Consider the following 16,190-nt stretch of genomic DNA (forward strand, 5'->3'; position numbering starts at 1 on the left):
TTGAGAGGTCAGAATGGAGGCAGCCAGTATAGCCGGCGCCAGTGAGCAGTTGGGGGTTCGGTGCCTTGCTCAAGGGCACCTCGGCAGTGGGCCAGGATGTGAACTGGCTCCTCTCCAGTACCAGTCCACACTCCATACTTCTTGGTCCGATCGGGACGTGAACCGGCGACCCTTCGGTTCAATGTCCTAGCCTCTACAGACTGAACCTACCAATATGTCAACCTACCAATACTAAAACAAACTACTGTAGTTAAAAATGTTGAAGTTTCACAGTGTTGTGCTGATGATTGAACGGACTGTAAAAATAAAATAATATCTATAACCAAGAGAGTTGAGTCCTAAAAGGCCAAAAATCTATTATTCTATATTACTGTCATTTTGTGAGATGGGGCAGTGAAAATCCTTCTTGTTTTCCATTTTAAATGTCACAGGGTTGGGTTCAGCGCTGACAGCCATAAGTCCACTTGGCTCAAATGTGAAATTGTTTATCAAAAATAGCTCTCTGTGAGCCTTACTGTGCCTTTGACATACTGATATTCCGTGACATGTTATCCCACAAAGTTATTTCTCTTGTTTACATTTTACTTTTGTTTTACATTAGTGGAGTTGATTCCTAAAGGCATTGCAACATAATGGTGCTATATTTCATGATTTGTTTGGCTGTGCATTGTAAGTAATTAGAGTTGTGGCAGTGTTTCCACTGAAAACTGAGATCATCCTTTTATGCATGTTATAGGAACGTATTTCACATTTATTTAGCAAAGCTCCCAAAGACAGAGCTATACCGGAGTGTAAAAAGTGTGAAAAAGCGTATTTTTCATTTTCAGCAAACAGCAATAGTGAAAAACAGGATCTTGCCCCTCTGAAAAATGCTTTCTACTGTACAATTAATATGTCTTCTGGTTTTGATTATAGTAGCAATGTCCTGACGTCCAGAGGGGTTCATCATATCCTACATTCTGGTCAGGGTTGAAAGGAAATAGCATGTTGTTTTTCTGCTTTTCATGAATACTAAATACAGTGAAATCCTGGATCTTTACAATATTTTCCAGTGTCAGGAAATGTTACCCCATGGTTGAGTGAACAAAATGTCAAAGGGGCTTAGCTGTAAGCCAACAAAGCAGGTATTTTTATGGTTCTGTGGACCAAGTTATATCTTCACCAAAAGCACGTCAATAGATAATAGCTGCTGTCATCTATGAACTATTGACTGTTACAGCATGTACCTCCAGCGCTATTACTAATTCTGCTGCTTCTATTGCCATGGTATCGAAACACTGAAAGGCCTTAATTTAGTTCAAAACATGTGGAGATAAGATATTCAGCAATCAAGTACATGTTTCAATCGAAGCACTCATCATCCAATTAGACAGGAAGCGGCAGATGGCCGCACGGCAGGGACAGCTGGTTTAGAGGTTTTCACTGTGTGTCTGTCCATCAGCGTGTGCTGCTCTTGCTGAAGCTCTCACAAGTTTGAGGCTGAGACTGTCACAATTGTCAGGAATGTGTCACGAGCACCCTGCATCACTGAGATGAGGTGTTATGTTGAAAATGTTTGATAAAGCAACAGCTCCATCTAGTGTTATGGGGTGATTTTCATTATGGCCATGCTTTTAGTGCTTCTGGCCCAAAGGCTTCTTTAAAAACTTCAGATGCTTGATTACAGTGCAATGTTTTAACACTCTGTTTGTAATCTTACCACCAGACTGCACTGAGAAAAATGTGTTGGTGCAGTAAAGTTTTGGATGTTTACCAATTCCATCTAGTGGAGTGAAATGCCCTCTTAAATACAGACTCACTTGATTGAGGATCCAATGTTTGAAAGCAACTTACTATAGCACTACTTTTATGTGTCTCTAAGAGTTTTATTTGGTAGAATCAAATAAAGTATTTGATCTGATATTATATTTTAAATTTGAACTGGGTTTGCCGTGATTCACAATGTATCAGTTGGTTATTTGGTAATTGCAAATGTATCGGGTAATTTGCAACCCTAACCCTAATTTGAAACCCTTGAAAACACTGAAACACACTATCAATTTAAGCCTTTAATTTAACACCTTTTATTACTCTTAATTTAAAAATAATTGAGATAAATTAGATTTTTAAAACAAATTTGGTGAATATGTCGTAGGGAATCAACATCAAATATATATACCTTGAAAAGACAAACTCGTGAATTGAGCCAATAATGTGTAAAGGACATAATTTAGTCTTTTGATACAAATTAAGTAATATTAAAATTGTCAGTTTTGAATGTTGTGCTACCTTAAAATAGGTCCAACTCAATTTCCAATGAAATCTCTAATAGCCACAATGGAGGGTGGGAACAAAAGAAAACCAAAGAAAAAAAAACCTTGAACCTCCACGTAATTTCAGCTTGACGCAATGAGAGTACTTTTTTGCCAGCATACTACTGCATACATATGCTTATCTGAGCCTCGCAAACATCTCAATATACACCAACTCCCTCTCCACTCCATCCCAACACACACTGGCTGTTTCTCAGGCTCCCGGCAGCACAGAGAAAGAGAAAAAAGGAGATTGTAAGAAGATGGGTTTGGCCTGTGAAGCGTCGGGAATCAATGCATCCGGGCTGCCTTTGAAGACTTACCATGTCAGATCCTGCAATGCAGAAGTAATGTTGAACAAAGGATAAATAGGTTAATTGAAATATTAAGCGAGGGCATGCACAGGAAATCGAAAAACCCAAGGGCAATGCACAAAATAAAAGATTTCCCTTTTATAAAGGTGATTTAAAAAAAGCATTTCCTGTATATTAAGCTCTTATATTCTATATTTGCTTTGCTGTTAAGGTTTTTGGAAAGGGTTTGACTAACCTCCAAAAAAACTCCTTGTTTTACAGAGCAGTGTCTACGAGGGTACCGAGCTTTTGCAACAGTGTATTCACTACAAACTCTAATATCGAGCCGATGCTCTTGACACACAGGAATATGCTGCCATGAGCCTTTAGATGTCCTTCAGCATGCTGGGGTCTATTTGGCCCTACTGCGCACAGCAGGTAATATCAGACATTTACCTGCCATTGCCTCCTAGGGCCCCCACTCTGTCCTAGCTATCATGAAGCCGTCTGACACTATCTTTACCCATGCATTTAAAGGCGGAAAGGAAGGGGGAATGGAAGATAGAAACCTTTGATCATCACTTCATTCCCACTACGGGCTAGAGAACATTACAGAGAAAAAAAAGAAAATGTGTTAGTCTGGCTCCTCAAATGAGAATGAGGTCCATCTCTGTCTGCTGTAAATTAATAGGAATACGACTGCAGGTCAGAGATGATTAAGAGCGTAATAAGTCCAGAGAGTAGTGGAGGATGTAAGGCACTGTGATCCTGGCAAAGCTTTTTGCATTTGTGTTGTCTGGAATTTTCCTTACAATATTTAGCTTCTTTTAAAGTGGGAAACTTAAGAGGAAGAAGAGTAGTGCTGCTATTTCTTGTGTTTCTACAGCCAGTGCAGCTTTTAATAATTACTAACACTAGTACTGTTATTATTTGGATTTATGATTAAAGGATTGCCTATCCCAATTTGGTGTCATTAGCTTCAAGTCAAACTAAAGAGGCAAATAAAAAACATCGATAAAGCACATGGATGAAAACACAGGTTCACTGGTGCCTTGTGGATACAAGTGGTCTGACCTTTTCTATTAGTGATTCTACAACATTGAACAACAAAATAACTAAATGTAAGGGGCATAACAATTCTACATTGACAGTGTAAAGGTCAAACTGTGTGTTTCTCTATCTCCCCCTTACAGCCATAGTCACCGAACATTGCATACTTTAAATATGACAACATTAAACTATAAATGCCATATAAATGAAAATCTATAATATTTCAATTGCCAGTGACCTTGATGTTGAGAATTAAGTTGTGTGGACTGGCTGACAGTTTGAGCTGAGGCAGAGCTTTCTGTTGACACCCCACTGATGAGTCATAATTCGCCGACGGATATTTTTAACTTACAGACTACAATAATTCTCATCTGGGAAATGATTGCCTTGCTTATTTCTTTCCTTTAGTATTAACAATTTACTGCCAAGCCAGCCTGCGATCTCCAAAAACTGACTGAGTTATTAACTTGTTATTTTATGACAGTCGCAGAGACAAAAGGCTGAACGTTACATTTATCTGATCACATGAGCTACTCTGGAAAATTGAAATTTGGGTTCATTGAATTTAGAGCTTAGAGATATTTATGGATGTGTCCAATCCATACATAACTCTTGTTTTTATTTAGCAGCCTGAAGAATGTGCATTAAGTATTGTGTAATCTTTTGTATTATTGCAAAGCAGTGTTAACACATTAAAGGCATCATTCACATGTATTTCTCGTGTGTGTGGGGCAGCATGGTGGTGCACTCATGCATATTCCTCTGCTTGACTTCCACCTCTTCCTCAATATCTGCAGGAATGACGGTGTTTTGTATAAAGACAGAGGAGGAGACAGTATTTATTATAACCTGCTGGAGCCCCAGGGGCTTACCACCTCATATTTCATCTTAATGTTTCTTCACTCACAGGCTCCCATTTTTTTCCTGTCTCGCCGCAGCCAGGAAAACTTCAGAGGAGAGAAACAACAATGGCAAAGCAGGTGACTCCGTGTTCACAGTCAGTCTCACCTTGGCCTTATCTGGGGCTCCCATATCTCAACAGATTAAACTGCCTAAATTAGACTATGCTCTCGCCGGACGCAGTGAGACGTCCCCCGGGAGCTGTAGAAGAACGATGGGGTTCTGCGGGATCCGGGAGTGTGGTAACAGGCCGTGCTGGGTAGGACATTATATGCCGTGCCATGCTGGTTGGGTGGGCCCCACTGTGCCGATCTGCATCTATGGTTTCTTCTCCATGATGAGGCCTATAGAGCCTTTTATGACAGAGTTTCTCACAGGAACTTACAAAAACCTCACTACAGAGCAGGTGAGGTACTGAGCTATGAGTTCAAATGTCTGTTGAAAAAAAAATTGTAACTTAATCCTTTGTTGTGTTGCTGTTTTATATATATTCTTAAAAAACTACTTCAAGTATAACATTTGAAAGTCTGTCTAGGTGCTCAGAAGTTTGAAAAAAGCTTTGTTATTACTGTAACAGGGTTAAAATGATAAATTAAGTTGAGTGTGGCCGTAGAGGAGAGATCTAGGTACTGAAAGTTTATGATCTCTGTAATCTGATTACGAATACCTAAAGCAAATTGCATTGTCATTTATTACTGGATTGTATCATTGTTATAACAAGATTTGTTTTTATAAATGATGATGTGGTGGTTACACTAAAAAAGAGAGGCTAAAAGTACGAAAAGATTCACAGCAGTCTTGCCAGTTGTTATCCATATATTTTATCAAGAAAAATTGATGGACTAACCGACAAAACAACCATTACTCTTGTGTCTCAATGGGAGAATGTGTGAATTACTTAGGCTAGTTACAGTTTGAACTAAAGCAATCACATGTTTTGTTAATAATTCAACATTTTGCCTTAGAGGAAGCATTTGTATTGTAATATTAATTGCCTTTTTCATAATTTAACAACATTTAATTCTCTCTCCATATATGAAAGTATAATGTACAGACGGAGCAAACTGATGTCAGCATTAATAATGCAACATCAGTAGAGCCATCCTGTTTACACGAGTGAATTCAAAGCTTTTGGTGCAGACTGAGGAGAACACCTCACATAGTGGCATTACAAAGTAAGAGGATGGGGTCCTTCACACCTCTGCAATGACGATCACTTTGTGATGCACAAGGGAGTAGAGGAGGCACTTTGTTCACACAAATTATGGAACGTAGACACAAGGTGTACTCATTTCATGCTGAACCGTTTATTTTGCAAATTACCTTTTGAAACTCCTGAGTGCCTTTTGAGATTTCCTATGAAGTCCAACTAAGTTTGTGAACAAAGTACAGACCACATAATGTAATATCCTTTCACAACCATACCAACAGAAAGCTCTTGAGAGCATAGTTGTTTCAGGTAAGACTAGCACTGAGCTGATATATTCTAATTAACTGTTCACTCAACACTCAATCGGCTCTCTATTAAAATCTAAAGGATTAGGAAATCAAACTTAATCTTAAAATTAAATATCTTAAAACACTTCAAGTAATACGACACATTTAGGGGAGGGATGGAGATCTGAAATAGCACCACTGCCTTAAAAGCCATCTTTGAATGTTGTTTTAGTCAAAGTAGGAGGGAAACACAAAACAACAACTTAATGGGAAAAGCAATTTAAGAGCCATATTTTCACTTAAAGGAATTTGGCTTTCAAGCTGCAGCCACTTTGTTTATTTGCATAATATTATAATGTATCATCTTGTCTCACTGCGAGCCTCATTTGTGCTGCTTCCTGTTCCATCCTGTACATGCAAAGATTCACTTTTCCCTGATAACGAATAGAGTTGGAACTGTATGTGGCGTGCTGCTCTCGTCCGGTACTCTCTCAGCACTTGTGAATCATTTTCCCCAAAAATAATAAGGTCTTTGTCTGCCCTCTTCTATCCAGGTGAATAGACAGGTGTATCCTGTGTGGACTTACTCAAGCCTGGTTTTCCTCATCCCAGTCCTCTTGGTGACAGACTTCCTCAGGTACAAGCCTGTAATCATCCTCCAGGGGCTCAGCCATATCACGGCATTTGTGCTCCTCCTAGTTGGCTCGGGGGTCCGCTCCGCTCAGTTGGCCTTCTTCAGCTACAGCATTGCCATGGCAGCAGACGTGGCCTATTTCTCCTACATTTACAGCGTAGTTCAGCCCAGCCACTATCAGAGAGTGACCAGTTATGTCAAAGCGGCCATACTGCTGGGCTACTCTGTGGGCGCTCTGCTGGGTCAACTGCTTTTGTCGTTGGGTGGGGTGTCCCTGTATTGCTTAGCTATTGTAACTCTTATTTCTGTCACCATATCACTGATAACCTCCTTGTTCCTGCCCATGCCTAAGACTAGTTCATTTCTCAAGGGTACCTTATCTGCACAACAGAGGAGCTCAGGTGAAGACAATCAGGAGTCAGGAAGCCAAGATGCGTGGGTGAAGAGCGTGACAGCTGCAAAGCATGTTGGGAGGATGTTCAAAAGGCTTGCATTGGACTTTAGGACATGTTATTCCTCTGTGACTATGCTTTTCTTCTGCATATGGGCATCTACGGGGAAATGCGGCTTTTACCAGGTTGCAGGGTACATCCAGCTCCTCTGGGTATATATGGAGCCGGGAAACTTCACAGCCTTCAATGGAGCAGTGGACGGCATCAGCACATTGTCAGGTAACTAATGCACCATTGTTACACTTTTATATCATGCCGGTTGCCTGGAGACCTGACAGCGATGATAAGACTTCTGCTTGCAAAGATATAGCCTACCGCATAACTCACACTTTTCATTTGAGCTGTTTTACACATTCGACTACAAAAATAATTGAAGAACTACACACAGAGAAAACACAATCCCTTTCTATTATCAGTATTTTGCAAACCCCAAAAGTATGGCCGACAATGGGAGCAACATTAATTTGACTATTTAATTGCCTGCTCTCATCCCCAGATGGGTAAAGCAGCTGCTGCCATCCAGCTAGTACACTTCTATTGATTATAGTACTGATACATTCCTGTATTCCCCCAGAAGCCAAAGGCAATTACTCTGTGTAAACCACAACCAGCTGTATGCCTTTCACTTGTAAATGTTTCTGCACAACATGCAGTCAAGCTGTAGGGTCCGGTGCCTGATATTTCCCCAAAGATTCCTCTTGTATTCTCCTCTGTTCCACTCGTAGTAAAACATCCCTGAGGAAAAAAACCTGGTTGAAACCGATAGGGAAAATATGAATATGGATTACCTGCATGATAATATATGGCAGGGAAAGAACAACATAATTCACCTTTTTTTCTCCTATCAGCTTATTAATAATTATGTGTCCTGAAAAAACTATATTTTTCGCAGCTCATTAGGATAAAGATAAAACAAAATGTGTATGCAGAAAACAGAGTTATGTTCTGTTGTATAGTATTATTTTCAAGGAGAAGTAGTTTAGAGTAGACCTAGCTATTTATCCAAGGTTTCATGCAGTTATTGTTAATCATTTACACTTCAAACGAATATTTAACTTTAAGGATAATGTATTCATGACAGTTTCATTTAGTACATTCCCTTCCCCAGGTCAGGAATGTCCAAGGTATTAAATGTAATTTGGCCTGCAGAATACATTTCCGTATAGATTCAGGCCACAAACTGGAGCTCAACGCATGCAAATTCAAATTGTACTCCCCCACATGTAACACACATTATCTGTTATCTAATCAGCATGCAAAGACAAACACAGCATGAGGTATATGTCTTCATGTTTGCCACACATATTACAAAATGGTGTGATCTGCCTGCAGCTTTTGTTTTAACCTTTCAGAAAAGCAATTCAAGTGAAACTGATGATGTCACTGTGATACTGAGGATGGCATTAGTTAAACAAATGCAGGAGAATGCTGTTTGTGTCCCGTATACAATCAAAACAAAATACTAGGTAAATTACGTCATTTATTTCAACCCAAACCTGTTATGATTCGTATTAGTTTTCCCTGTTTTATTTTGTCCCGTCTAGATCTGTCTTTGGTTCCCTGTTTTTTTTGGAAAAGTGTTCCCCCCCGTCTTGTCTGTTGCTTCCTGTCTCTGTGTTCACCTTGTTTCTCCTCCCTCCCCCCTGTGTCTTGTTTATGTGATTAGTCTTGTGTGCATTTAAGTTCTGGTTTTTCTATCTGTCGTTGTGAGATTCTTGACGTTGTTGGAAGGGTTTATGTTCTGAGCGACTTTATGTTTTGTCTTGCCTTGCCTAGTTTTGACTTTGTTTGCCTGGCCTAGTTCTGGAAATAAAGGATTCCTGCTTTCAACCTATTTTCTGCATTTGGGTCCTGCGTACCTTGCCCTCCAGCCGTGACAAAACCGATATCTTCTCCAACACTTTACAAAGTAGCTTTCTTTACAAAACATTACCAAGTGTCTTACATTTACAATGTTAACCCGTATATGCATAAGTGGGTCTTTTTGGACTTTGAGGTGGTTTTCTTGAAGTATCTTTGTAGTTACATTTTTTTATCATTTCATATTCCAGCTATTCCTCAAAAAACATGTTTTGGATATCATGCCATTCACATTTTAAATTTAAATTTTAAGAAATTGTAGTTTTTGTCTTACTACCCCAAGCTTCCATAAGTGGGTCATTTTCTATGGAATCCTATGGGAACCTTTGATTCTTATCACCTGTGGCCATCAGGAATACATTCACTGTAGACCACACAGACTACATCAAGTGACACCTCTCAGGAAGATTATTTTACACAGCAAGATCTGATACCTGTCAGTATAATAATAATAATAATAATAATAATAATAATAATACATTATATTTGTATAGGGCTTTTCAAGGACTCAAAATCACTTTACAATATAAGGGAAGGTTAGGGTGGGGGGTATGGGACTATCAAACTTGATCAACCGGCATGGATTGATGGGGGGGGGGGCTATGAGTAGACAAGAGGAGAAGAGAGGAGTTTTGAAAAGGGACTGGAATACTGTGAGGGTCTCAGAATAGCGGAGATCTTTGGGACAATATGTTCAAAACGGTTTTTTTCAAAATGTAAAAAAAGATTATAAAATTATAAATTGTGAAAAATTAAATATAAAATATTAATAAGTGATTTTTTTTAACCAAAATGACAAAAATGGCATAAAAACACATATTATTCTAATACGGGTCCTTTTAGACCCACTTATGGAAGAGTGTAGGGTCCAGACACTCGTGCATCTAAGGGTTAACAACGTGCTAACTGCAACTGTGGTAAATGCTTCACGTCTGAGGCCATCCTATGTGTTAGAAAATAATGCTTAGGGTATAGGGTTCAACTGTTCGCACTTGGTCAGCCCTAATCCTAACCCTGGTAAGGTTTATGGATATGGTTATGGTTAGGGTTAGGGTATAGGGTTAGGGTTAGGACTGACTAAATGTGAAAAGTTGTAAATTAAAAGGGGTTGATACCAATGACTAAAATGTAGGATATCTTTATCGAAATTGGCTGCATTGTTTTATAGATGACCATGTTGATCCAGTTAGTTGGTCCAGACGTTAATACTACCAGACCGATTTCAGTATTAATTGCTCCCAGTGGACAAACACTAATGAGTTCTGGGAACTCTTAAAGTTCCTCTTTTCGTTGCATATAGAATTGGTTAAATTATACATTACGTGCAAAAATGAATCGAATTAAACTGGGATATGTGCACCAATATGGTATTTACCACAAACTCCTGCTGTGTGAACATACTGTAGAGCCCAGCTGCGTTATTGATCTCGCTCTATAAAGCTGTACAGCTGGCTCCTGCTGCCCCCGCAAAGACTCCAGTTTGACCCTGCTGTGGAAAGAGCTCTTATTATTCAGGCTCCATTTGACCCCCCTCTGTTAACCAGAGCCGAGGGGATTGATTAAGTAAGTCTTAAATACACACAGGCCCGGGTGAGGTCCATGTTGGACGATTAGCACTGATTGAACACGAATGGACGAGGACTCGAAGGAAATGTACACATTTAAATGAGTGCAGCAATTATACCCAGCCCCTTTATATTCGAGTAGATAAAGAGCTCAGGGTGAATGGATCCATTTCCCTGGGGACACAGGCTTTCACCTATTTACACTCACCTCAATGAATGCTAATCAGGTTTAGGAGTTATTCAATCTCCAGCAATATAAGACAGGTTTCACAAGGCAGAGGTCGTTATAGTTTCAGAAAATGTGATAAACACATAGGAAGTGAGTTAAGGTTATTTCTAAGGAAGAGAAGTGAGGAGACAAGGCCAGAGAGCATTTCAGAGGATACAAAGAGGAAGAAGTCTTGATCCCCCAACTGTACATCCTTTAACAGGGATTAAAATCACTTTACTCCTTAACATTTGGTAAGAGGAGCCTTGTGATGTGGCAGGGTTGCACTGTGCCACCCTGTGGCTGAAATAAGAAATGCTGATGTTTTTAAAGTATTACTATTAATACTATATACATGTTAGACAACACTATCAGAGAGGAATTATAGTAATAATATGCTTTGCTACTACAGTATAGACAGTCACAGTTGTATGTATTGATGATTAAATATGTTTTTAAAATGTGGGTCTAATTGAAGAAAAAGTGTTCGGCAGAAAAAAGGCAGCAAAAGATTCAAATGAAGACACATCATGCGCACAAAACAGCTTAATCGAAATCGAATACATTTAATATGAGTGGCTTGTGAAGGCTTATATACAGAAGCTCTCTTTTGACATGCTTTCTCCAGGTTATTATGGTTGTCTCGTTTGGAACCATTTGATATCCAGGCAAAGCCATATCAAGGTTTAAATTGTTTTAACTTCACCACAACAACCAACAGATACAAAAATAATTATTTTTCCTTTTTTAAACAATATGGTAATGAGTGAGCCCCCATTATCTAATACTAACATAATTTTTTGTGTTTATATGTGTTAATTACTGATAATCTTATTTCGTTTTTCTGTAGTTATAAACATTACCATTTCAATCAGGAGAGACGGTTTTGATGTAAGAATACATATTTATTACCAGGAATACACAAATAAATGTAATGGAGTTTTGGCGATTAGGCCCCGTTGTGCAGGAGTATCATTCGGGAGGGGAGAACCGATCCGATGAAACCCCCCCGGGGTCTAGACACTGGTGGTGGTGGATGGATAGTTGGGTAGGGGAGTAGTTTAGCTTGACCCTGGATTCGAGGGACGGAGGTGAAAAAGGGGGTGGAGGAGGGTTGCGTTGAGTCACCTGCAATGACAGCTGTCAGAGGGGGAAGAGCAGATTTAAAAGGTTTAGCGGAGTGCTATGATAGGCTTGTGGGAATAGAGTGAAGTGATTGGTTAAGCTGGGGAGTGACGCCCCCGATCACTTATTGAGAGGAGAGAGTAGTAACATCGACATAGTAAATGAATGAGTAAAGACAGTCTTCCTGGTTGAACTTGCGCTGAGCTTCATTAGCTTGTGTGTGGCAGTTTAAATTCCTGCATGTTTGCCGTATTGTGGAAGGACCACAAAGAGGTTTGACATTGCTTTATTAGATTATTTTGCCCACCATGTGCCTTAAGTTAAAAGATCTGGCCAATAATTAGATAAACAGCATAATAAAAGTATTTGAAGTCTCTATTTAGTCTGTTTTGCTCGACCTTAGTAATAATAATAATAAAGCTTTATTTATATAGCACTTTTCTAACAACACAAGCAGCTCAAAATGCTTTATAAAATGACATATCACAAGTTAAAAATAAATTTCCCTCAGATTATTTGTTAAGAACAGTAAAAGGTACATGCAGTAAAATATACAATTTGATCAGGTTAATAGACACAAGGAAGTAAAATGTATGATAATAAAAAAATAAAATGTTTTCTCTCTGACAGATAAGACACAAGACAACTGAGTCGATGCAACAATATAAAATATAAAACCCCATAAAACAAAGTGAACATATAGGTACAACAGAAATAAAAATAAAAAGGTCAAATATAGGTAAATAATAAAGACTAATAAAGAACATTTAAAATGGGGGGTTGCTAATAAAAAGCTAATCTAAAAAGATGTGTCTTTAGCTGTCGTTTAAGTACTCCATAGTAGTGCACTGACTGTGATTGTGCTGTCCTTCAGGAGCTGCAGCCACTGTTGCTGTGGGACACATGTCTCTGGAGTGGTCCGTGTGGGGGGAACTGGTCCTGGGGGGTTTCACGTTCCTGATCGCTGGAGCTCTATTCCTTATGGATCGGACTGACAACATCTGGATCAGCTACTCGTGCTTCTTCCTCTTCAAAACTATTTACATGCAGCTCAGCACCATCTGCACGTAAGAATGCATTATGGATATGTCAGCAGCCTAATTTGCATATACTCGGAACAAGAAGAAAAACTGTTTAAATATTTCTATTTGTTCAAAGCAATAAGGAGGAAAAAAAATGTGTTTCTCTTTATACTATTATTTATTTTACTTTGTACAGCATGTCTTCTGTGGACAACAATTTAATATTTTAAACAAATATGCAATATATGGTTTTGTGATATAATAAAATAGTAAATTATCCAAACAATTATTTATCATTTGATGAATATTGGACATTTTAAAAACTCTACTTACTGCTTTTTTTCCTCCTCATTTTCTGTCAGCTTAATGTCTGATTCTACATTAATAACGAAATCTGTTCTGCTTCAGTCAGTTCTCTTTTATTTGAAGTAAAGAGGATGATTTAAAATGAGAGGAAGGAAGTCCCAATGTCCCCTGAAAAGGACATGGTTCATTCTAAAAACTAAGTATAATATATTAAAGACTTTCATGTATAAGAAAACAACATCCCTATGAGGAAAATATACAATATATATAATGAAAACACTGATGATGTGTATTACATCACTAGCCCATAATGTGGGATATTTACCTTTATATTTACTATTGTAACAAACTGTTTAATCAAAACTGTGTCAGACAAATTAATAACTTTCACTTTATTTATTTCAGCTAAGAATGGCAATTCTGGTATTGGTCACTCAATACACCAAGGTGGCCCAGTCTGAATTATCTACTATAAGATTGATCGCCATCATGGCCTTCAGAGGATGCTACTGTATGACTTCAGTGATCCCTGACATTTCTTCTGGTGCATCCATGACGTTGACCTTTTTAATTTTAATTGGAATGTGTTCAAAACTATTAGATCGTATGCCATTACATTTTGTAAAGATATCCACGTCCCAAGAAGATAAACCCTAATAACTTTGGTAATGACTTATCCTCTTGCAGCACAAAGGTTTGCCCTGCTTTGTTTTACAGCTCTGTTGAAAATGTTATGTGCCATAAGCTGCCCTGGTTTTAAAAGTAATACCTATAATAATTGACAGGAAACAATCAAAAAAGGCGGTTATCAGGTCAAAAATATTGTCTATTACAAAATATCTGCAAAACTAATGAAATCCCAATTATTCTTAGCTAGACTGCCTTTAAGCATTTGTTTGCACGCTAACACCATAAAGTAAAATGGTGATATAGTTAATAGTACCTGCAAGCTAAATAGCATAATAACATCATTTTTAGAATGACAGCATGGTAACAAAGCACTCCCCTCAAAGCGACATCGGGCTATAAGTACAGCATCATTAAGATGGTATGGACAGCAACAGTTTACGGATACATTTTGTTGTGATTAATATTTTGTTATACTTGATTGTCCTTTACTGTAGGCCTTCCTACAGTACATATAAGTATAAGTGACTTTCATGAGCATCTCATTTGTGTAATTCCCAGTTTCCAGATAGCCAAGACGCTACAAAGGGAGCGCTATGCTTTGGTATTCGGATTCAACAGCTTTGTAGGCACAATCCTCCAGAGTCTCCTCACCGCCATTGTCATCAACACAAAGTCTCTGAAGCTGACCATCACCTCGCAGGTACAGGTACTGCAGTACATACATGTTCATGTAGTTAGCATATGCTTTATTTTTTTTGGTTATCACATTTAAAGAAAACATGTAATTATATAAAACTAGAAACTTTACTTTGCAGATACATGTGTACGTAATAATAACAAAAGTATGCTGTTTTAAGGGCATTCAATACAAATACAGAGAGAGTCAGAACATCAGAGACAAAATGAAATAATTGGATTAATGAAATCGCGGATCGACAATGCAAGTCATTTTTTCATGTCTTTGCAGTTCCTCATCTACGCCTCGTACTTTGCTGCCTTTTCCCTGCTGTTCACAGTCAGAGGTGTGTACACTGCGCTCCACATGCAACGTCCTGCTGGAAGCAGCCAGACAGAGAGAGACAGCAACCTGCAAGAGGCATCGCGCCTGTGAAGACGCTCAGAGGAACATGAGGAATGTTTCCCATAACTGTCATCAATTATCGCATGAACAGAACACATGTTAGGAGATGCTTACATACATAAAGACATTAAATCCAACAAAAAGTAACTTTTGTTGAGTTTTGTATCAGTCTGTCATGAGCAGGAATTAATAATCCATTCCACAGATGTGCTGTGAATTTAATTAATTTCAAGCCCTAAATGTTGCCACTAGAGGTCACTCCCTGCACAAAGTAAAACAAAAAAAAACAGCTCTGAGGTGGTTTCATTTGAACCCTAAAATATTAGATAATCCTTATGTATGTGGACGTTTTCAAGGTATATACAAATAGTATGACAGAATAAGTGAATTATTCAAGGTTTGGACATTAACAGTTGACCATTTCAGAAATGTTTCCAAATACTGACATGTTTGTGTTCTATATTATTTAAAATACTTAAAGGTAGGGTAGGTAATTCACTTCATAAACACTTTTTGTTATATTCCATGGAATGCTCTTAACATCCCGATAGCGATGAATACATTAAATGCTCAGACAATAAATACATTAAAAAATGTCATCTGTGGAAGCCGTGGCGCTGTAAAAAGCACAATAATTGGATGGCCTACCTGCCTGTCAGCCCTCCATCTTGTGCACAAACTTATCTCGTGTATTTAGTCTTGTCTTCCCCTGTGCTCCTTGTCTGTTCGTCATCGTTTCTCGTCTATGATACCTGTTAGTCTCTTTGCTCTTGTCCATGCTACCTGTCACACTCCATGTTTGTTCCTGAGATTTTTTGTCCTGATCCTTCCCCGTACTCCCCCGGTTTTGGTATGTTAAGTTGTTCCTTGTTTTCTTTTGTCATTCAGCTTTGGGAAATAAAGCTCGCTTTTTGTTACCTGACCTTTTAATCCTTTTATTGCATTTGGGTCCTATTTTTCCCCAACCCTGACAGTACGAACAGACCAAGAATGGACCCATCAGACAGCCTGTACGAGGTGACGTACAATTTAATGTGCTTAACAAATGACTGTCGATTCGCCTCCAGTAGAGAAGAGAGTCAGTCTATCATCTCTACGGCACGCCAAGAAGTAACCTCGAGGCCCTGGTTAAGTGACTTACTACCCGAGTGGGTAGAGGACTTTTTCGGTAGCTTTGAGGTCAAACCTGTTTCCCGGCCTGCTAAGCCCAGGCATGCTAGCCTCCTGCCTGCCACAGTTCCCAACAAGGCTCCTTTCGAGGACCCTTTTGCTGGGTCTCGTCTGGCCTTTGGAGGACCTCTGAGCCTCCACAAGGCTTCAAGGCAGCATGGAAGGA

At 38.8% G+C, this 16,190-nt stretch overlaps 1 protein-coding gene across 1 annotated transcript in view; it reads left to right on the forward strand.

Annotated features, from left to right (window-relative positions):
- LOC117495104 (thiamine transporter 2-like) overlaps nucleotides 1-15,339 on the forward strand; it is a 63,124-nt gene extending 47,785 nt beyond the window's left edge. Inside the window, exons 3-7 of the mRNA XM_034146175.1 lie at nucleotides 4,677-4,940; nucleotides 6,526-7,276; nucleotides 12,690-12,882; nucleotides 14,332-14,473; nucleotides 14,741-15,339. Coding sequence (XP_034002066.1) covers nucleotides 4,677-4,940; nucleotides 6,526-7,276; nucleotides 12,690-12,882; nucleotides 14,332-14,473; nucleotides 14,741-14,884 — 1,494 coding nt within the window. The 3' untranslated portion in view covers nucleotides 14,885-15,339. The remainder of the gene's footprint in view (nucleotides 1-4,676; nucleotides 4,941-6,525; nucleotides 7,277-12,689; nucleotides 12,883-14,331; nucleotides 14,474-14,740) is intronic.
- Nucleotides 15,340-16,190: the final 851 nt, after the last annotated feature.

Source organism: Trematomus bernacchii, unplaced genomic scaffold (genome assembly GCF_902827165.1).
Source record: "Trematomus bernacchii unplaced genomic scaffold, fTreBer1.1, whole genome shotgun sequence".
NCBI classification, from domain to species: domain Eukaryota; kingdom Metazoa; phylum Chordata; class Actinopteri; order Perciformes; family Nototheniidae; genus Trematomus; species Trematomus bernacchii.